The following is a 23,150-nucleotide window of genomic DNA, read 5'->3' on the forward strand; positions in this document are numbered from 1 at the left end:
CTCGGCTGTCCCACAAACACAGAAAGCAAGGATACTTCATGAAACCTCTCTGTTGTCCTAGCAGGAAATTTACCATTTTAAGATCACACAAATGATCCAGGTATGCTCCTCATACTTCAGAAAGTTGAGGACAATTTTTATGTCATTCTTACTAAGTCATTCAATTTAGGTTGGCTAAAGTGCTGACAGGTTAATGACTGCTTGGCATCAGAAGAAGACCCTTCAGATTCTACAACCATTTCCTCGTGCATCTTATCAAAATACACTTGATCACCATGTTCACTTTCTTCATCCTTAGAAGAAATAAAACCATTGAAAACTAGAATTGGGAGTGTCTCAGAGTGTGGGATAGGTCGTATTGCTGAAGGAATATTAGGATATGCGATCATATGCTATTTTTCTTGCTGATGCCCTTTGTATGGATCAGACAGAAATAACAGTCACTGCTTTGGTCATTAGGTTCATGCCAAATTATGGGAATACCAAAAGGCATTCCTTTGTGTTTTCCTTTTGTCCAGTCACGAAGCATTTTCTCACAATTATGACACACAATATGAGGAGCCCAATTCTTGTCTTGATCACCAAGGGGAATTTGAAAATAGGCAATATATGCACGTGTCACAAATGATGAAGTATTGCTCCTTTGACGTTGAAGTGTGTAACAGCCACACATATATATATAACAGAAGGTGTCAGGACTATTTTTACATTTATGCCTACTCGAACAAGCCATGATTCAATCTTAAAACAAAATAAGAGAGTGTTTTTATCAGATAATAATTTTTTACATTTCAAAACAACTACAATTATGTAAGAGTGATATTTGTAAAACAGTAATTGCCTTGTGGTTATGTTCAATCCAAGAGTCATTGCCTTTTAACTCCAATTTAAAAACCAATGCATGCCATTAACTGTAACAAAATGAAATTAAAACTGCATAAAAGCTAGAGCATGCACCAAAAAACGAATTTCAGATTTGGAATTAGTGATGCAGAAATATATAAAAACAGTTCTAAAACCTCATGCAACAGAAAATTTAAAAAAGAAATGTTCCCCAGTGAATTATTGAAAGTTAACCCTAGATTAGTTACACGCTGAATTCTTTTCCATGTATCACTATCTTCTTAAATATCTCGATTTCCAATAATCAAAGATGCTTCCACTTCTGAGTAGCTGAAATTTTAAAGTAGCGGTGAATATTAAAAATTTAATCGTAGCCTGACCTGTGGTGGCGCAGTGGGATAAAGCATTGACCTGGAAGTGCTGAGGTCGCCGGTTCAAAACCCTGAGCTTGCCTGGTCAAGGCACATATGGGAGTTGATGCTTCCAGCTCCTCCCTCCCTTCTCTCTCTCTGTCTCTTCCTCTCCTCTCTAAAATGAATAAATAAACAAACAAACAAAAAAAACAACAACCAAACTTAAAAATTTAATCGCAGGCCACAGAAACTCATTACGCGGGCCGGATTCGGCCCGCAGGCCGTTATGTTGGCCATGCCTGGGCTACGCCCTGGGAGGTATTTGGAAGCTTGCAAATGAGACGGAATTTGGAAAAAAAGTTCCTTCCTAACCAAAGGGAATATTAATGATCACTGTACAGTAGGTCTGGCTATTGTTTTGAGATGGCCAATTTGGATGGCCTTTCATCCCTTTGGGATAGCTAGATAGCAGGAAAGGAAACACGAGGTGCTTGGATGTGGTTATATATATATTTTACTTCCACAAAGCTATGTACCTCATAATAGATTGTTACTTTTGCTTTAAACAGTCAATTATCTTTTAATAATTTTAAAAAAGGAAAAAAGATTTAAAAATATTTTCCCATATAGTTACCATTTTTGGTGGTATTTAGTCTTTCTTCTAGATCTGAATTTTTATATGGTATTATTTCCCTGTCACCTGAAGAACAGCCTTTAACATTTCTCATATATGGATTTACTGATGATAAGTTCAGTTATTATTAACCTGAAATATCTTTATTTCATCTTTAATTTTAAAGGGTATTATGATCGGATATAGAATCCTAATTTGGTAGTGTTATTATTTCAACACTTGAGAGATATCATTCTATTGTCTTCTGGCCTCTGTGGTTTCTGGAAAAAAAGTAATCATCGTTCTTATGATTCTCTCTGTATGTAATGTTTTCTCCCCTTTTACAACTTTAAAATTTTTCTCTTTTTTGCCTGACCTGTGGTGGCGCAGTGGATAAAGCGTTGACCTGGAAATGCTGAGGTCACCGGTTCGAAACCCTGGGCTTGCCTGGTCAAGGCACATATGGGAGTTGAAGCTTCCAGCTCCTCCCCCCTTCTGTCTCTCCTCTCCTCTCTGTCTCTTTCTCTCCTCTCTAAAATGAATAAATAGAAATTAAAATTTTTCTCTTTTTCTGTGGTTTTCAGAAATTTAACTGATAATAATGTTTTCTTTATATTTATTATAATTAAGTTTTCCTGAGCTTCTAAGTTGATGTTTTTAATAAAACTTGAAAAAATTTTTTGTCTGTATTTCTTGAAACAATCTTTCTGCTCAATTCTCTTGTTCTCTCATATCTTTCTGAGATTTCAATGGCCTATGTTTTTGACTTCTTACCATCTCACATGTCATTAAAGTTTTCTTCCTTCTTTCAATGTTTTTTTCTTTGTATATTAGTTTGAATAATTTTTATTCACTAATTCTTTTCTCTACATTATTTAATCTACTCTTAATCTTATCCAATAAATTTTAAAAGTTCAGATACTAGAATCTTTAGTTTTATAATCCCCATTTGGTTATTTTAAAAATAATTATTTATTTATTTACTTTCTTTACAGAGAGAGAGAGTCAGAGAGAGGGATAGATAGAGACAGACAGGAACGGAGAGAGATGAGAAGCATCAATCATCAGTTTTTCGTTGGGACACCTTAGTTGTTCATTGATTGTTCTTTCACATGTGCCTTGACCATGGGCCTTCAGCGGACTGAGTAACCCCTTGCTTGAGCCAGCGACCTTGGGTCTAAGCTGGTGAGCATTTTTTATTTTGCTCAAGCCAGATGAGCCCGCGCTCAAGCTGGCGATCTCGGGATCTCGAACCTAGATCCTCGGCATCCCAGTCCGACACTCTATTCACTGCGCCACCGCCTGGTTAGGCTTAAAAATAATTTTTAACTCTCTCATGAAATGTTCCATTCTTGATATCCACTCAGAGATTTTTTTTTTTTTTGTATTTTTCTGAAGCTGGAAACGGGGAGAGATAGTCCGACAGGCTCCCGCATGCGCCCCACTGGAATCCACCCGGCACACCCACCAGGGGGCGATGCCCTGCCCCTCTGAGGCGTCGCTGTGTTGCGACCAGAGCCACTCCAGCGCCTGGGACAGAGGCCAGAGAGCCATCCCCAGGGCCCGGGCCATCTTTGCTCCAATGGAGCCTCAGCTGCGGAAGGGGAAGAGAGAGACAGAGAGGAAGGAGAGGGGAAGGGGTGGAGAAGCAGATGGGCGCTTCTCCTGTGTGCCCTGGCCAAGAATCGAACCCGGGACTTCTGCATGCCAGGCCAATGCTCTACCACTGAGCCAACCGGCCAGGGCCCACTCAGAGATTCTTTAACATATTTATCACTGTTATTTTATTTATTTATTTATTTATTTATTTATTTATTTATTTAGTGAGAGAGAGAGACAGATAGATATACAGACAGATAGGGAAAGACAGACAGGAAAGGAGAGAGATGAGAAGCATCAACTCATAGTTGCGGTACCTTAGCTGTTCATTGATTACTTTTTTATATGTGCCTTGACTGGGTGGCTCCAGCTGAGCCAGTGATCCCTTGCTCAAGCCAGTGACTTTGGGCTCAAGCCAGCAACATTGGCTTTCGAGCCAGCAATCTTTGGGTTCAAGCCAGTGACCTTGTGGTAGTCTATGATCCCACAATCAATCTGGTTACCCAGCACTCCAGCTGGTGAGCCCACATTCAAGCCAGCAACCTCAAGGTTTAGAACCTGGGCTCAGGCCAATGCTCTATCCACTGCACCATCACCTGGTCAGTCTCATTGTTATTTTAGAATGCTGTTTTTAAATTCTAACATAGGGGTTGCCAATATGTCTGTGTCCATTGACTCACTGACTATTTTCTCTTGACTTTGAATCACAATTTTCTGCTTCTTCATAAGTCTGATAATTTTTGTAATATATTCAATATTAAATGTTGCATTGCATAGGTACTGGTTTAGCAATCTTACTCCAGAGAGGGTTAAGTTTTGTTCTTGATGGTAGTTAAATTACTGGTGGTTCACTCAGTTATTATGGAGGCTTCATTTTAGTTCTGTTATGTCAGGGATATTTTTCCCTTAATCCAGCGGGTTAGCCTTTAGTCTTACTCCTAAGATATAGCACTTATGGGACTTCACTGGGAAAGTAAGACCCTCTAAATTGGTTTGAAGTTCAAACTTGAACTTAAAAGTCAGTCTCCTCAGCATCAGACAACTCTTGAAATATCTGCATATAAAGTTATTGCTTTCTGCTGGGTTGTTTGGATTCTTTTTCTGAACATGTTTAGTTCAAAGTAATACAATGATTTGAAGGGGGTTTGCACATAGATTTTGGGGTTTCTCCTCTGTGACTCTCTTCTTTCCAGGATTTTCCCCTTCAATGTCCAGTTGCTTTCCCAAACTCTGACCTCTGACTTCTTAGCCCACTAAGACTGATGCTTTTTCTCTTTGAGCTTTATTCCCCTGCACCACACCACACAATCCTTAGGGGATAGATAGGGTAACCATGGATCTAATTCATCATATTTTCCTTCTTTTAAAGGTAAAATTCTCTACACTTTCTGCTATCCACCAATGTTCTCCAGTGCCCTTAAACTTAAAAAAAATACTTTGTTTATAGTTTTAAATGATCAACAGGAGGATTAATCCTATATCCCAATATATTACTGAGATAAGAACGAATAAAAGGTGAGTTTAGTCTTTGCATCTGACTTACAAGTTTGTGAATCCAAAGTAGAAGTGATAAGAATGACTCTAAATGACTCATTTGGAACTGAGGGAAGTTTAAGGGTCAATATGGCCCTTTCATAGAACTGAGAACCAGCATTCAGAGTTGTGATGATGGAGACCAGTTAGGGGGCTGAGGTCTTTATGTAGGTATGTGTTGAAGTCTCATTTTAGAAGGATGGCAATGAAAACAGTGATGGGATTCAGCTAGGCAAGTGGACAACCTTGGGTCTGATGGAGTAAAGAGGAACAGGAAGATAAAATAGACAGAGAGGACCCCTCCGTTTTAATCTTGAATGGTAAAATAATAGCACAGCTCTTGAGAAAGCCATGAAAATTGAGAAGAGTTGTTACAGGTAGAGGTGATAACAGTATCTGTGAATAGTTCACCTGGAGGAGACAGTGTTGAAGTCAATTAAAGTAGAAGTGGTGGTCTTGTTGAAGGAGAAGGTATGGAGAGAGACAAGTGGCAACCCAGGGACTGATCCTTGGCAAATACTGGCATTTAGAGGATGGGAGGGTAAAGTGGAAGCTTCAACAGGTCTAGAGGAAGGAATGGAAAGGTGGAAGGCAATCTCTAGGATAAGCTGTTAAGAAGGGTAGTTCAAGAATAAGGGAGCCCAAAAGTTCAGGAGCCCAAGTTGGGAGAAGGCAAAGAAAAACAACCAGAGGTAAGTAAGTGGTCACTCATGACTTGGTGAGGGTAGTTTCTGGAGAGTCATGAGAACAGAAGTCATCATAAAATGTTAAAGAGGGCCTGACCAGGTGGTGGCGCAGTGGATAGAGCATCGGACTGGGATGCAGAGGTCCCAGGTTTGAGACCCTGAGGTCGCCAGCTTGAGCGTGGGCTCATCTGGTTTGAGCAAAAGCCCACCAGCTTGAACCCAAGATCGTTGGCTCCAGGAAGGAGCTACTCAGTCTGCTGTAGGCCCGCAGTCAGGGCACGTTTGAGAGGGCAATCAATGGACAACTAAGGTGTTGCAACACGCAATGAAAAACTAATGATTGATGCTTCTCATCTCTCCCCGTTCCTGTCTGTCTGTCCCTGTCTATCCCTCTGACTCACTCTATCTCTGACTCACTCTCTGTCTCTGTAAAAAATAAATAAATAAATAAAAGTGTTAAAGAGGAAGTGAATTTAATTATTTTTAAAGAATGTCCTCTGCCTTTAATGCAGCCCTATCCCTCATTCTCCACTCTTCAAATCTCAGGTCAGGCCCTTAATTGCCTCCAATCTTCCCAGAGACTGGTGGTTGCACCTGTTGCCAAGTGGCTTTTACTGGGAAGTTTCAGCCCTCTGGGAATTAACCACCCAGAATAGGACTTGGCTCTGGGAAAAGGAATGAGCTCGCTGGTTGAGCAGCCTGGCCTTCCCCTGCTTGGAGATAAAAGCGTTCCACTTCAGAATTTTAATTTGAGCTTTCTAAACATTTAACTAAGATAACAGATAACACTTAATTGCACACCTATCTTCCTCAAAGCATTTTGAACTAGATTCTCCCAGGATCCAGATTGTCTGGAGATAAATCAGAAGGAAAAATTTGTTTCTTAAGCATCATTTTCTCTTCTTACAATCTCAGTATTAGCTTTTGGAGCTAGTCTCAGATGGGGTCAGCTTCGAGCTTGATGTGGACACAGTAGGTGCTGGCCATTGATTATAGTTCCCCAAACCGAGAGGCTAAGACATGGATTAACTGGGCATGGAAAGTAGGCTGGACAAATGTGGGGAGGAGGTCAGGATGCTCTGTGAGGTCCAGTTTGATGAATGAAGAGGCCATTCAACAAGATAGGGAATACAGGAGGAATAATGCATTTGGGGAAGAAATCATGACCTTAAGAACTGTTTGGTGAAGGGGTAATTTGAGATAAAATCATTCTTTTTTTTATTTCTGTAAACATTTTTTAATGTGGTATAGGTAACTAGTAATGACAGCAATTAAATTTTTAGAAAGTCTCTTCATAATAGTGCTCAGTAAATACTTTAAAAAATTCTTCTTAAAATAATTTCAGGCCCTGGCAACTGGCTCAGTGGATAAAGTGTAGGCACAGCATATGGAAGTTCCGGGTTGGATTCTTGTTCAGGGCACACAAGAGAAGCAACAATCTGCTTCTCCCCTCTTCCCTCTTCTCCTTTGCTTTCTCTTCTCCTTCTGCAGCCAGCGGCCAAATTGGTTCGAGCTTGGCCCCAGCGCTGAGGATAGCTAGGTTGGTCTGAGTGTGTCAGCCCGAGGTGCAAATGTAGCTCAGGACTGGAGCATCATCCCCAGACTGGGTTGCCAAGTGGATCCTGGTCAGGGGACACATGGAGTCTGCCTCACTATCTCCCCTCCTCTCACCTAAAAAACCCACAAAAAACAACAACAACAAAAAACCCCAGTCCTTTTTCAGATAAAGGAAAGGATCACATAACTTAATTCTATTATGACAGCTTCTGACTTCTAACACCGGTAGGGGTCCTATCTCAATTCTTCTACTGCCTCCAAGTCAAGCACAAGAATGAACACAGAAATTGGGGTGGGTCTGGTCTGAGCTGGTTCTGGGCAGGAAGATGGTTAAAGGGCCCCACTGATGAGGCTGGTTGAGGCATGGCAGGGTGGGGGAGGGTTGTAGGTTGGTGTTGCTGCATGGGGAACAAGGCAGTGGGAAACTTGCAGAAATAAGCTCAATGTCTGGCAGATAGTATATACTTCAATAAATGGCACCATATTTCCCTATGTATAAACCACATCTTAATTTTGGGAACTGAAATTTGGAAAAAAATGTATTACATAAAGTTATTGAACTCAAGTTTTATTCATCATAAAATTTATACAACTTGCCAAACTAGGCGGTGGTGCAGTGGATAGATTGTTGGACTGGGATGCGGAAGACCAAGGTTCGAGACCCCGAGCTCGCTAGCTTGAGCACGGGCTCATCTGGCTTGAGCAAAAAGCTCACCAGCTTGGACCCAAGGTCCCTCGCTTGAGCAGGGGTTACTTGGTCTGCTGAAGGCCCGCAGTCAAGGCACATATGAAAAAGCAATCAATGAACAACTAAGGTGTCGCAATAAAAAAATATTTATACAACTCCTCATTACTGTCAAAACTCCCATCCATTAGCTTGTCCTCATTTGTGTCAGATGGTAGATCACTGACTTCATATATTGCCTTGTCCTCAGTTCCATCTATGGCATTTGAAATGCCACACTTCTTAAATGACTTGATAATGATCTCAATCTTGGTATTATCCCAGGATCTTTTCACCCAGGTACAAACTTCTCCTATAGTTGGTTTCTTCACTCTTCCTACCGCTGTCAAATTGTCCCCAGAAAACTTCATCCATTGGTTCCATTCATCTCTCATTACAGCCTTGAAGGGTTTGTTAATGCTGACATCAAGTGCTTGGAGCTGGGATATCAAGCCTCCATGTATGATGGCAAGTTTTATTTTTCACTCTGCAGTAGTCTTCTTTGTGTTTTCTTTTGTTATGTGTGCCCTTAACTGATCAAGCACCAATAGGGCAGGTTTGCGTAAGAGCCCACCTGGTCTCCTTCTCCAAACTTTCTCAAACCAGATCTTCATTCCATCCTGATCCATCCAACACTTGTCATGAATGTGGACTATCACTCATTGAGGAATGTCTTCTTTTGGCATTGTTTTGCATTTGAAAATCAGCATAGGAGGCAGCAGGGTTCCGTGGGCACAATAAGCTAGAACAACTATATAATGGCTCTTTTCATATCCACTTGTCTTCACAATTACAGTTTTCACCCCCCTCTTATCAACAGTTCTGTTACTTGGGACATCAAATTGAAAGGGGACTTCGTCCATATTTGCAGTCTGTCCCAACTCAAACTGATGTGTCTTCTTACATTGAATGTCAACACGATGAAATTCAAGGACCTTCTCAGGCACCTTTTGGGCAAGTCTGGTGCATGTAAGCATATTTAGTACATTCCGTTTCATAAACCTGAAGCACCAGTTGTGTTCTCCTTTGAAATTATTAACTTCTTTTTCATCAGTCATTCTTCTTACCTCATGCTGAACCATCTTTGTGGACACAGGAATTCCAATTGCCCTTTGCTCTTCAATCTATATCTTCAATTCCCTCTCTAAATCAGGCTATTTTGCTGATTTGCCTCTGATGGCTTTCTTCTGCCGTGGCATTTTCAGTAGGGTTTCTTCTTCCCGTAGCCAGTCTCAGATTGATTTCTCAGTTGGAGGAGGACCAAACTTATGTTCAGCAGCATGATTTCCATTCACTTTTGCAAACTGGATCATTTTTAACTTGAATTCAGCACTGTATGAAAATCTTTTCTGAGCCATTTCTGGGCAGAATGTGGCAAAACATAACCTACTGTAATATACCGGTAACAAATACAGTACAAAACAATGAGCTCAAAGACAACAAATGCAAAAAAGCGGGAAATGCAAGTAAAAATATCTACAACCACTGTATGAGACGCACCTAGTTTATAGATCCCAAATTTTTCAAAAAAGGTGCATCTTATACATGGGGAAATACTAGTTATCATTACTTATACACTATTATTTTTCAAAGCATACTGTATACTGGAAATCTCAGACAATATAAATGTTAGTAGATATGAGAATGCAAATGAATCTAGGAACCACATTCATGGTGGCAGGGACAGTGGGGACACATTTACCACATCCATAGGGCTTAGCAAACTATCCAGAACATAGTAAATGCTCAATAAATATTTATTGACTAAATAAATGAGTAAATAAAATCAAGCCCAAATCATTTATCTCTGCAGAGATATGGTAAAGTGTGTTGGTTAAAAACACATATTCCAAGCCAGATACTGGGGTCCATATCCTGAAACTGACTAGCTGGGAGACCCTGTGCAAGTTACTTAACTACTGTACTCTATGCCTTGGTTTCTGCATCTGAAAAAGGAAATGATAGCAAAAGTAACTCCCTCAAAGCATTGATGAGAGGTCTATATGAATTAATATCTGTGATGTGCACAAAATAGTCTCTGGCACATTGTCAGAGCTATATAGTGGTTTGCTTCTTTGAGACGCATTTGCACTTTTAAGAGACTCTAAATGCAGATGAAGCATTTATGATGGAATAGCCCCCCAAATAAATCACTAATGACTAAATTCCAGTATCTTTGAACATACATAAAGAAAGCAGTCATGGCCCTGGCCGGTTGGCTCAGCGGTAGAGCGTCGGCCTAGCGTGCGGAGGACCCGGGTTCGATTCCTGGCCAGGGCACACAGGAGAAGCGCCCATTTGCTTCTCCACCCCTCTGCCGCGCCTTCCTCTCTGTCTCTCTCTTCCCCTCCCGCAGCCAAGGCTCCATTGGAGCAAAGATGGCCCGGGCGCTGGGGATGGCTCTGTGGCCTCTGCCTCAGGCGCTAAAGTGGCTCTGGTCGCAACATGGCGATGCCCAGGATGGGCAGAGCATCGCCCCCTGGTGGGCAGAGCGTCGCCCCCTGGTGGGCGTGCCGGGTGGATCCCGGTCGGCCGCATGCGGGAGTCTGTCTGACTGTCTCTCCCTGTTTCCAGCTTCAGAAAAATGCAAAAAAATTAAAAAAAAAAAAAAAAAAAAAAAGAAAGAAAGCAGTCAGTGTCACCTGTGTCCCAAGTCAGGTGCTATTTTTCTCAGAGGGGAATTTGATGACCAAAGAGGCCATTAAACAAGATAGAAAATACAAACATTCTGAGATAAGATTTAGGAAAATTGCATGAGCAGGGAGGGTGGTACTTGATTCTAAACAGCCAGAGAAAATGCTACCTTCTGTTTCCTAGAGAGAAAATGCTTGGGAAATGGCCATGCTGACTCTCTTGTGAGAATGATGGGAAGGAGGTAACTCAAAGTGGTGCTGAGTCTATCCACTTCTAATTCAGCCTGCACCTTCCTGCGGGCCCAAGACTTGAGACATTTTTACAGCATTGATAGAACCTTGCAGAAGTAGAAATTCTTCTTCTCTAATAGGTTGAGATCTAGAAATGAGGACTTTATTTAATGAGAAGATCAGATGTGACCAATAACAGAAGTTAGAAGTTAGGAGAGGGAAGTGTTCTTCACTATCTATTTTACTTGTAATAAAATGTTACATTATTTGTATTGGTCCAGATTCAATCAGGGAGGTTGAATCACTATGAGTATTGTGGAATAAGGAATTTAGAGAAATTATACCTTACATGATTGTGGAAGCTTCTGGGTGAGCACAGGCCTCAAAAGGGGATTTGAAGGATCACAGGAGAGTCATTAACCAGTCCTGGTGCTTGTAATTGAGCTGAAACTTGAAGGGAAGTTGGGAGGATGGGCACGTCCTGTAGGTGAATTGTCCTGCAAAGGTGGCCCATGTAGAAGTCTGTGGAAGGTGGAGGGTTTAGTGTGGCTTGTGCCTCTGAATGGGTGATCTGCATATCTTTCAAGCCAGTGTCTTGAAGTACAGTGTCTGGTAGCAAGACCTGGGCTCACTACTGGCCCACAGGGCTGGCAATTGGGAAAGACCTAGGAAAGGAGCTAGTCATGAGGGGAAGCTGCCTGTACCTCTGCACTGAGTGTTTCTCACCACTCTTATTTATGAGGCTGTTAGAGCCCAATGGTTGCTGCTACTGCCCCACATTGCATCCAACTTCCCCTCTGAGACCCACAGTCATATGGTCAAAGGGGTTTTGTGAGACATAGTTCCCAACATAGACAAGATAGGTTCTTTTGTTTATTTTACTTATTTTTTTAAGAGTTATTTTTTAAACTTTTTAAAAAATGTATTCATTTTAGAGAGGAGAGAGAGAGAGAGAAAGAGAGAGAGAGAGAGAAAGGGGGGAGGAGCAGGAAGCATCCACTCCCATATGTGCCTTGATCAGACAAGTGCAGGGTTTTGAACTGGCGACCTCAGCATTCCTGGTCGATGCTTTATCCACTGTGCCACCACAGATGAAGCCTGTTTATATTTTTTTAATTCCCATTTTGCTTCATTTAAAAAAGGATTTCTGAAGCAGCTTGGAGAAATATTTGCCACTGAGTGAATTTTTTAAAGGAAGTGATGGAGGCAAAGATGAAAGTGTAGGACAATAAAATAATTCGAGGGTGATGTTAGTGTTCAAGAAATTCATCTAAGAGCCTGTTCATTGAAGATGAGGGCTATAAATTTGCTTAGAACATCCTTGGAGCTCAAGCAAATATTTTGTAATAATGATTGTCACAAAGGAGTGGCATGGATTATCCTGGTCCTGAGACTTAAGAGAAATATCTTCTGGGGTCCTCAAAAATAACCCTGCAATAGTGCCTTGGAACTATTCAATGAGAGCTGTTCTCCTACAAGGGGTTAAGGCAAAGTAGACCGAGCAGAGCCCCATTCTATATACACTCTTCTGTTGGAAAAGGGACAGGAGACTGTTTCTTTTTTTTCTTAAGTGAGAAGCAGGGAGGCAGAGAGACAAGCTCCTGCATGTGCCCTAACCGGCATCCACCTGGCAAGCCCCCTATGGGCGATGCTCTGCCTATCTAGGGTTATTGCTCCATTGCTCAGCAATAGAGCTATTTTAGCACCTGAGGCAAGGCCATGGAGCCATCCTCAGTGCCCAGGGCCAGCTTGCTCCAACCAAGCCATGCCTGTGGGAGATGAAGAAAGCAATAGAGAGAGAGAAGGGAGAGGGGGAGGGGTAGAGAAGCAGATGGTTGCTTCTCCTGTGTGCCCTGACTGGGAATTGAACCGGGAACATCCACACACTGGGCCAATGCTCTACCACTGAACCAATTGCCGGGGCCTGGAGACAACTTCTAAACATTATATCTAGATGAATGGGTGATCTGCATATCTTTCAAGCCAGGGGTTAACAAACATTTTCTGTCAAGGGCCAGATGGTAAATATTTCAGATGTTAGGGCCATGAGATCTCTTACAGCTAATCAATGCTGTCATCGTAGGGTAAAAGCAGCCACAGAGACTCTGTAAACAAAGGAGTGTGGCTGCGGTCCAATAAAACTTTATTAGGAACACTAAAATTTGAATTTCTCATAATTTTTGTGTGTCACACAATGTTATTATCCTTTAGAGTTTTTTGAAGGTGTAAAAACCATTCTTAGCTTGTGGTCTGTAGCTGTACAGAAATAGGTAGCAGTCTGGGTTTGCCCATGTGCCAAGATTTGCTGACCTTAGTTTTAGATGATCCTCTATAAACAGTGATTTTTATAATTGGCTAAGAAAGTGGGAGGTAAAGTGTTTGATGTTAGGGTGGGTAACATTACTATAACAGACAAACCTCAAAATCTTGGTGGCTTACTGTAAGTATAGTTCTCTGCTCATGTAATGTCCAAGCAGTTGTCCTTAACGGGTGGGTGGCTCTCCTCCAAAGGGTGACTCAGGGATCTGGGCTCCATCCTCCTTCTGGCTCCACTCCCTGTTAGCAGATGTGAAAAGACAAGGTGATGGTGTGCCTGGTTTTCAACCCAGAATTGATACACACAATCAGCTACATTTAGATGCAAAGATGTGGGTGGTAGGTGTGCTGAAGAAGACAAAAAACTGGCCACTGTCTGATAATGATGCACCCCTGTGAAAGGAAATGCTAGTTTGTGTTGGGCTGCTAGCTGCCCTGCTACAGTGATGTTCTTGGGCAAGAACTTGAGTATAGATAGTGATGCTGAGAAAAGGTGGCTCTTGAACCCCAATGAGTGTAGAGAGGACATTATTTTTTGAAAGTTAAAGCTACTAATCAGTATACATAGAGAACTAAAATGTTGCCCTTGAAAACTACTCTGGGTGTGTCCAGTACAAGCTCCAACGTGCAGGTGAAAGCTTCAATATTCTTTCTTCAAAAACATGATTGTGCCTGACCAGGCAGTGGCGTAGTGGATAGAGTATTGGACTGGGATGCGGAGGACCTAGGTTCAAGACCCTGAGCTTGCCAGCTTGAGTGCGGGCTCACTAGCTTGGACCCAAGGTCACTGGCTTGAGCAAGGGGTTACTCGGTCTGCTGTAGCCCCACGGTCAAGACACATATGAGAAAGCAATCAATGAACAACTAAGGTGTTGCAATGAAAAACTGATGATTGATGCTTCTCATCTCTCTCCATTCCTGTCTGTCTGTCCCTATCTATCCCTCTCTCTGACTCTCTCTCTGTCTCTGTAAAAAAAACAAAAAACAAAAAACAAACAAAAAAACCATGATTTTAACATACTTTCTGGAAAACTTCAAAGAGTTGTGACCAATTTCCCAACATGGCCAAAGAAAAACAAAACAAAACCATCAACAAAGAACCCAGCGAACTTATAGTATTAAGCAATATAACCTGCTGTTGAACTTTCCAAAATATAGTCATCTTAAAAAGTATTTCCAGATGGCTCAGGAATTCTCAGCCTTGGCACTCTTCATATTTTGGGCCAGATAACTCTTTGTTGTATGGACTTTCCAGTGCATTACATGACAAAAGTAGCTTCCCCACCCAGCTTTTATATACTAGATGCCTGTAGTGTCCTCTGCCCACCCTGCCACCCCCACTCCTCCAGTTGTGACCATCAAAAAATGTTTCTGGACATTGTCAAGTGTCCCCTTGGGGACAAAATTGCTCCAGGTTGAGAAATATTGACTATCTAAATGACAAAACTTACCAAATAAAATTGCTGAAAATGAGCCAACTAAATGTTGCAGAGCTAATGCCATTAATGACTATGTTGATTCTCGAGTGGTTGGTCTGGGGTCATGCTTCCTGTCAATTAGGAATTGGGTTGGTCTGTTAAGACCTCTCTTGGTAAAAGATGATAGCACTTTGTCAGTGGCATAGACCTGAATGGCTGCCTTCAGTATGTTCCCTTCAATTCTCAGAAGCAGGAGGGTATTTAGCTACACATCCAACGTGGTTCCATGTCAATACATTTAAAGTAAATTATATAAAGTCTATGGTATTGGGACTAAAATATGCCAGAGTAAACTTGCATGAAACTAGTATCTGATCTGCCAGATCAACTCTATCAACCCCCACCCTGGAGGTGGCTGTAAGTCACAGGCTCTAAATACATCAATACTGCTCAGAGCCCTGACCTTTCTTATTTTCTGATTTTGGTCTTAGAGGCAAAGATGTGATCAAATAAAGGCTGAAAACTGATCCATTTCTAAGAGTATGCTCTGCAGTGTGATGGAAAATGCACTTAGCTTAATGGCTGAAACAAAATAAATAATAAACGTTAGTTATCTTTGTTGTCATTTATTTACTTTTTGTGACAGAGACAGAGAGAAGGACTGATAGGGACAGACAGACAGGAAGGAAGAGAGATGAGAAGCATCAGTTCTTTGTTGTGGCACCTTAATTGTTCATTGATTGCTTTCTCATGTGCCTTGACTGGGGGCTACAGCAGAGCAAGTGACGCATTGCAGAAGCCAGTGATCTTGGGCTTCAAGTCAGTGACCCTTTGGACTCAAACCAGTAACCATGGGGTCATGTCTATGATCCCATGCTCAAGCTGATGAGCCCATGCTCAAGCTGGCAACCTCAAAGTTTCGAACCTGGATCCTCTGCCTCCCAGTCCGATGCTCTCTCCACTGTACCACTGCCTGGTCAGGCATCTTTGTTGTTATTATTGCCGCTATTACTATTATTATTGTTACAACTGGCAATCACAGAGAAGCTTTGCTGAAAGATATGCAAGCAGGTAGGGTAGAATATCTCCCTGCCTCCTAGTTCATTAAAGAGGAAATTAGACTAGAATACAATCCAGACTCATTACATGGACTTCAAGACCCTGAGTGATCCAGCCCCAGCCTGAATCTAACCTGATCTTGCGCCATTTTGTCCCTAGCTCACCAAACTCCACCACTTCGGCTTTTTTAATTTCCTCTGCCTCTGGTAATTTGGCTTCAGTGGGTGTGAGGTAAGCCCAGGAATGAGTACTTTTTCCTACTGGTTCTGATGGGCCAACAAGTCTGCAAGTCATGCTTGGCTTAACCTAACCTAGCTCCGAAGCCAGACAGTTGCAAAGTGAGGTAAAAAGCATGTGCTCTGTGAAGCCAGGACTTCTTGTAGGGAGGCTGGTGTTTTAGCAGCAGTGTGGGCTGAGTCCAGGCTTGTGGAGAGTGGTGGGGAAGAGGAGACAAGCCCAGGGAAGGCAGAGCCTAGCAGGCAAAGTGAATAATGCAGTATCCACTTCAGGATTTCCCTTTCCTAATTGTGAAAAGTTGGGGGTGAGTTCAAGGCCTCAGCTCAGAACTAGACACTCGAGGAGGAGTGGAATCACTGGTGGTGGTGGTGAATAGGGCGAGAATGGTGTCATCTCTTAAAATAAAACATCCCGGGTTTCTGGTTATGGTGGGTCAGAGATGATGGAACCCGGAGCCTCTCCAGAGGACCCCTGGGTCAAGGTGGAGTATGCCTACAGCGACAACAGTCTGGGCCCCGGTCTTTTTATTTATTTATTTATTTATTTATTTATTTATTTATTTTTCCGAAGCTGGAAACTGGGAGGCAGTCAGACAGACTACCACATGTGCCCGACCGGGATCCACCCGGCAATGCCCACCAGGGGGCGATGTTCCGCCCCTCTGGGGTGTTGCTCTGTTGCATCCAGAGCCATTCTATCGCCTGAGGCAGAGGCCACAGAGCCATCCCCAGGGCCCGGGCCATCTTTGCTCCAATGGAGCCTTGGCTGCGGGAAGGGAAGAGAGAGACAGAGAGGAAGGAGAGGGGGAGGGGTGGAGAAGCAGATGGGCGCTTCTCCTGTGTGCCCTGGCTGGGAATCGAACCCGGGACTCCTGCACGCCAGGCCGACGCTCTACCGCTGAGCCAACCGGCCAGGGCCTGGGCCCCGGTCTTTTCATAGCATCGGTTCTACCAGTGCCTCTTCCATCCCCAACACAGATGACGAGGACAGTGATTACCACCAGAAGTCCTACAAGGAGTCCTACAAAGACCGGCAGCGACGAGCACACACTCAGGCTGAACAGAAGAGGAGGGATGCCGTCAAGAGAGGTTATGATGACCTTCAGACCATCGTCCCCACCTGCCAGCAGCAAGACTTCTCCATTGGCTCCCAGAAGCTCAGCAAAGCCATTGTTCTACAGAAGACTATTGACTACATCCAGTTTTTGCACAAGGAGAAGAAAAAGCAGGAGGAGGAGGTGTCCACACTACGCAAGGACGTCATGGCCCTAAAGATCGTAAAAGTGAACTATGAGCAGATCGTGAAGGCACACCAGGACAACCCACATGAGGGGGAGGACCAGGTCTCTGACCAGGTCAAGTTCAACGTGTTTCAAGGCATCATGGACTCCCTGTTCCAGTCCTTTATTGCCTCCATCTCCATGACCAGCTTTCAGGAGCTGTCAGCCTGTGTCTTCAGCTGGATTGAGGAGCACTGTAAGCTCAGACCCTACAGGAGATCGTGATTGGCATCCTGCATCAACTAAAGAACCAGCTTTATTGACTCACAGAATGGCCAACAGGAGGCCTTTAGTCTCCTACTTGGCCAAAGTCACTGGGCTTATGAGATTGGACTGCAACACGGTATATCAGTCAGCTGATTTCCCCTTGATGTTTGGTCCCCAAGTCTCCCTCATCCTCAGTGGGACTGGGTTGCTTTTTGAAAGCTTCTCATTACTTTATTATATTGACCATAGAGTTCAAACCTACCCAGTGTTTCCCCCTGTAGAAATAATCAAAGTGGGTCTGTCTGGGTACCCCCCCTTTTCCTGAGCCTCAGATTACAGGTTTTGGCACATGACCTATAATATTTAGAAACAATTGTTTGCTTGTCTTGGTCTCTTGGGTAACAACTGGCCCAAGTTTAGCCATTTTGGCAATAGTCAGATGGAAGAAAAGAATTAAGAGGAAACACTTCCACAGCGACAAAAGGTGAAAGGCCACTCACGCCTAGGTTACAGTTGCCTGGCCAGCCCAAGGTAAAAAGCCATGGCTTTCTGGCCCTGCCAGTTTCCTGCTCCTGCCTTCTCTTGCCCTCTCCGTCCCTCTCAGGCAGCAGTACTGCACAGCAAAGTCAAATGTGACACAGCACCACCTATTAAAGTTTTTATTTTTCTAAATACCAACAATGCAATTTTGCTAAAGTTACAATTTTAGAAAATTAGCTGGGCCTCAAAACCACCCCCAGCCTTTCTTGTCAGGTATATCTTTGTCTCCACCATCTCTCTGCTGCCTGCATTTCTCCCAGGACTTGGGGGTGGGTAAAGGCCTTCTAGGGTGTATAGAACCCAAGGGAGTCTGGGGTGCAGCCCTCGAGACTCCCTGAATGCTGTATATAATAGCCTCTCTACCCTTGTCCCACTAAGCTCCCTTTTGGCCTTCCTCAGGTTTCATATCTGGGAGGTTTGATTATCCAGAGGAAATTAAGTATTTTTATATCAAATTATATTACAATAAATATTGCTAATGTTTTCCTTTAAAAAAAAAAAAAGTAAAACATCCCTATTGTCAAATTTTCCTTCAATGACCTGCATTTGCCCATGAAACCCCAAGTCCATTATGTGCATATGTTACTCTGTTTAGGAATTCTTTTTCACACCAACACTTAACATTTAAGAGCCACTAAAAAAAGAACTACTGATGATGGTAGCACAACCTTGCAAATGTTGAATGCCACTGAATTGTACCCTTGACAATGGTTAAAAATGAGAAATTCTATGTTATGGATAGTTTGCTTCCCTCCCCTGGTGGTGGTGAGGAACACTGGGCTGGACTAAATGATGTCATAAAAGGTAAATCTATATGTGGACATGGGACATTTAAATAATTCCCCTTTAACCTCTAAAAAGAGTATAGGTGGAGAATTCCAAAGAGTTCTTGCAGGATTTATTCTATTCTGGCTGTTTTCATTTTGAACTTTTTATTATAGAAATTGAAAAACACATTTAAAAGGTAGAAAGAATTGGCCATGGCCAGATAGGTTGGTTGCTTAGAGCATAGTCCCAAAGTGATACAGCCCCAGCCTGAATCTGATCTGGCTGGCTTGATCCCTGGTCAATGTACATACAGAAACAGATTGATGTTTCTCTCTCCCTCCCACTTCCTCTCTTTCTCTGAAATCAATCAATCAATTTTTCTTTTAAGTAGAGAAAATTGAACAATGAATCCTCTTTGAATCTAGGACCCAGCTTCAACAAACATCAATTTTTGCTATTCTTATTTATATATTCCTTTGACTTTATTTTTTGGAGTATTAACAGATCATCTACAAACACTTTAATTATTCTATTCTATGTTAACATTAAGATTTCAGAGCTCAAATCTCATTCAGTGACTCATTTGATGTTATAAAGATTAAACAAAATAAGGAGATTAGGCTAAAAAGTTAGCTCATGCTGTAGGTGGTCCTGCCTTCAACAAGTTTATACTTGACCTAAAAATACAGACCTCTAATAGAAAATGAGACTACACAGAATTAAAGTTACACTCTCAAAACCACAAATGCCAAAGGGCAGCCAGTGTGTATTCTGTTATAAGATCTGAATCCTGGGTATGTCAGCTGTGCAGAAATCCCAGAGAGAGCTAAGCAGTTGAGGAGGTCAAGATAAGAAAAATGCCAGAATGGATCAGAAATAGATAATAGTGTCTCTTTTACTAGTCTTGATAATGAAAACTTGGTATCCCTCAGAGGTTGTTTGTAACTGGCAAGCTTTAGAGATCTAGACTCCTCGGCTTTTGAATTCTAATCCTCTGCCCCATCTGACCCTCTCTGCTTTTATAACATTCTTATACCAGCAGTCCTCATCATAGACTCTTTATTCTAGTGCTCCCCTTAGGTGTGCTTCCACCCACTCCCTGCTTCTCCTGGAGAACCTTCAAGACTCTGCTCATGCTGGGCAATGGGAAGATGCTTCCCACTAGCCTCCCTCCAGCCTTCTGGTTCTTTGGTGGGGCTGGGGTGGAGCCCACTGCTGCTGTTTGAGACTAGTGAATCTTGTACATGCTTTGTGGATTGAACTCACCATGAGACCAAAAAGCCTGTTGGTGGGGTAGTGAACACACAATACAATATACAGGTGACATTTTATAGAATTACACACTTGAAAATTATATAATTTTATTAACCAATATTACACCAGTAAGTCAATTAAAAATACAAAAACCAAAAACCAAAGAGCATGTTCAGCAAACTCATGTAAGTAATGAAGGCTGAACTCCAGTGACTAAAAAGCAGTGGGCAGGGGAAGGATGGAAGAAAAGAAGGACGGGAGAAAGAATGAATTAGAAGTGTAGCTGAGGCTGTCAAAGAGGCTGGTGACAGTGGCTGAGTCAGTGCTCAAGGGTCTGGGAACCAGTTCAGCCCGAACAAAAGCAGGCCTGACGACCTGACCATTGCCACCTGATGCCCTCCAGGTCTGCTCAGGGCATGTCAGGGAAAGTTCAAGTAGGGAATCTTAAGGTGGGTTGGGGTGAAATCGATTCTGCCAGGAGACAGATGAAAGGTGACCCGAACTGGAAATGTATTAAATGCAGATAGTCCCTGTGCCGTGAGATTTAGAAACTTGGCTTTTTAGATCATCCAGCTTCCCGATCTAGACACTTGCTACTTACAGCGAGGTCTTGTGTTGGCAGCATCTGCACCACATGGGAGGTTGTTAGCAATGCAGAACCCCAGGCCCTGCTCAGAGCCAATGAATCAGAAACTCTGGGAGTGGGGCTCAGGGATCTGTTTGCACTCACCCTCCACTGATTCTGATGCCTGTTCAAGTATGAGTACTTCTTTTTTTTTTTTTTTTTTTTTTACAGAGACAGAGAGAGGGATAGACAGGGACAAAGAGACAGGAACAGAGAGATGAGAAGCATCAATCATTAGTTTTTCGTTGCACATTGCGACACCTTAGTTGTTCATTGATTGCTTTCTCATATGTGCCTTGACCGTGGGCCTTCAGCAGACCGAATAACCCCTTGCTGGAGCCAGCGACCTTGCATCCAAGCTGGCGAGCTTTTTGCTCAAGCCAGATGAGCCCGTGCTCAAACTGGCAACCTCGGGGTCTCGAACCTGGGTCTTCCGCATCCCAGTCTGACGCTCTATCCACTGAGCCACCGCCTGGTCAGGCAGTATGAGTACTTCTTAAAGAGAGCATGGGGTACATGGAGAAGGAGGGCCATCTCTCCAACCCTGTGATTCTTAAGCAGTTGCTGTAGCTGAAAAAAAGAAAAACACAGTTGGGGAATGAATCAGAAGCTGAACTACAATTACTGCATAATTTATTCATGTATTTAACAAATGTTCATTGGGTCAGACATTGTTTTAGCACTATGGGAAAAACTGTGAACAAAATAGACCAAGAACTCTGGCCCTCGTAGAGCTTACACAAAAAAACTGACAGTACCATGTGTTGACGGAAATGCAGAACAACGGAAGTCTCGTCCACTTCTTGTGAGAATCCAAAATGATACAACCATTTGGAAGAGTGTTTGGTGGATTCTTATAAGGTTTCAATACACTCTTATCATATGACTTAGCAATTTCACTCTTAAGTATTAAACCAAGAAAAATAAAAATTTTTTACTGACCTATATATGAATGTTTATAACAGCTTTATTCATAATATCTCAAACTAGAATCAACCCAATGTCTCTCAGCTGGTAAAGGGATGCACAAGCTGTGGCCCCCACATACACAGGATACCCCCCAGCCATAAAGAGAAGTGAACTGTCGATACCACACCAACATCCAACATGGATGAGTCTCAAGAGTATATGTCGAGGGAAAGAACTAGAAACTGAAGATCACATACTGCATATTCCCTTTATTTATATAATGTTTTTGGAAAGGCAAAATTGAAGGGATATAAATAGATGGATGTTTGACAGGAGTTACGAGTAGGTGATGGAATTACAAAGAAGCCTGGGTGAATTTTGGGAGGTGGAGAGTTGATTGAACTGTTCTATATAATTGTAATAGTCCTTACACGGTTGTACACTTTTGTCAAAAGTGTTGATAATCATTATCTTTGGCTCTAACTCCCTCCTTGGCCATTTTTTCCTTATGACTCCAAACCCTCTCCCACCTCATAGGCTCATCTCTTCTTGGACTTGTGGGACCTTGCCATTGTTTTCATTGGCTGTTGTAATCTTGAGAGTTGCTTAAATCTATTGCTCACTTCCTCAATGTTATGCCCTTATTACCATCCACATTCTATAGATAAAGAAACAGGTTTCTTTCCCTAGATCACCCAGTGAGTAAGTGAATGGCTTCTGGGCCTCCAGCTCCAGGTTCTCCTGGGCCAGATGGCCCCCACAATATCCCGCTACCCTTTGCCATCAAGAGCCTCATTCTGAATATTCCTTTTGTGACTAACTCTCAAAGTGAGGAGGAAGTTGGGGCAGTGGGTTGACGGGAACTGGCAGCTGGGGACAGAGGTGAGCAGGAGAAAGTGACTGGGGGGTCAGGATTTTGAACTCCCTGCAGTTTCTGCCTCAGGGTATTTGGCAGGGGACAGTGGGGACAGAGTGGAGGCTGGTACACCTCGATAGGAGGAAAAGCTCCTAGAAGCAGTGGGCAGTATGGCTGCAATTGTCAAGAGTCCATCTCAGGAAGTGGTCAACCATACTGTGGTAACAACAAGGCAAACCTCACCACGTGGGCAGAGCAGAGCCTGGAGGGTGGAGACCAAGATTCCAAGCTCGGTTCTGTTTATTACAACTGGAGCAAGTCCTCAGCCCTCGTTCAGCAAACACTTTACCCAAATATGACAACATATGCCAAAGTGTTTTGTAAAATGCTACACAAAAGCAAGTTACTATTCCAAAAATTGGGAAACTTTCATTATGAGGGCAATCCTTGTACACAAGAGTATGTTTTCCTGAGGTAAGGATGCTACTGCCTTCCATCTGCACATTTAAAAGCAGCCACTTGAGAGGTTTACTTGCAAGCTCTGCTCCAAAGTAACTTGCAGGCAACTCACTCAATTCTTTCTTACCGGGCACACCCAAATGTCAGTGGCAGAGTCTCCGGGCAGCATTAGAATTGATTCTTATTTTATTTCTTATAGAGTTCTGCATTATAAAATAGCAAAGTCATGGACATGTGACATAGCAGGGAGGGCTTGAGGAACCAGAGAAGTCAGGTGTGGCTGGAAGGTGGGGTATGCGGAGAAGTGGTAGATGGGTCAGGAGCTGGATGACAGCCACATAAAGTGTTGTTTGTGGAGTCCTTTTATCAAAGCCTGTTAAACCACTCTGCTTTGCTCTCTCTCAAAGTGTGTTGCCCAGACTAGTAGCATTGACCTCACCTGGGAACTTGT

General features: G+C 42.8%; 1 protein-coding gene across 1 annotated transcript; it reads left to right on the forward strand.

The window, feature by feature from the left end:
• Positions 1 to 16,224: 16,224 nt before the first annotated feature.
• LOC136328775 (max-like protein X) lies at positions 16,225 to 17,306 on the forward strand. Its single transcript, XM_066264790.1, has 2 exons — positions 16,225 to 16,320; positions 16,780 to 17,306. The coding sequence occupies exons 1-2, from the start codon at positions 16,242 to 16,244 to the stop codon at positions 17,304 to 17,306; spliced, it is 606 nt and encodes a 201-aa protein (XP_066120887.1). The 5' UTR covers positions 16,225 to 16,241.
• Positions 17,307 to 23,150: the final 5,844 nt, after the last annotated feature.

The sequence above is a fragment of the Saccopteryx bilineata genome, chromosome 3, assembly GCF_036850765.1.
Source record: "Saccopteryx bilineata isolate mSacBil1 chromosome 3, mSacBil1_pri_phased_curated, whole genome shotgun sequence".
NCBI classification, from domain to species: domain Eukaryota; kingdom Metazoa; phylum Chordata; class Mammalia; order Chiroptera; family Emballonuridae; genus Saccopteryx; species Saccopteryx bilineata.

Excerpts from the sequence above, each read along its gene's own strand:
- LOC136328775 (XM_066264790.1), top strand. The coding sequence starts at position 16,242 with ATGATGGAACCCGGAGCCTCTCCAGAGGACCCCTGGGTCAAGGTGGAG. Across the intron at positions 16,321-16,779 it reads CGACAACAGTCTGGGCCCCG|ATGACGAGGACAGTGATTAC; the intron begins GTCTTTTTATTT and ends TCCCCAACACAG.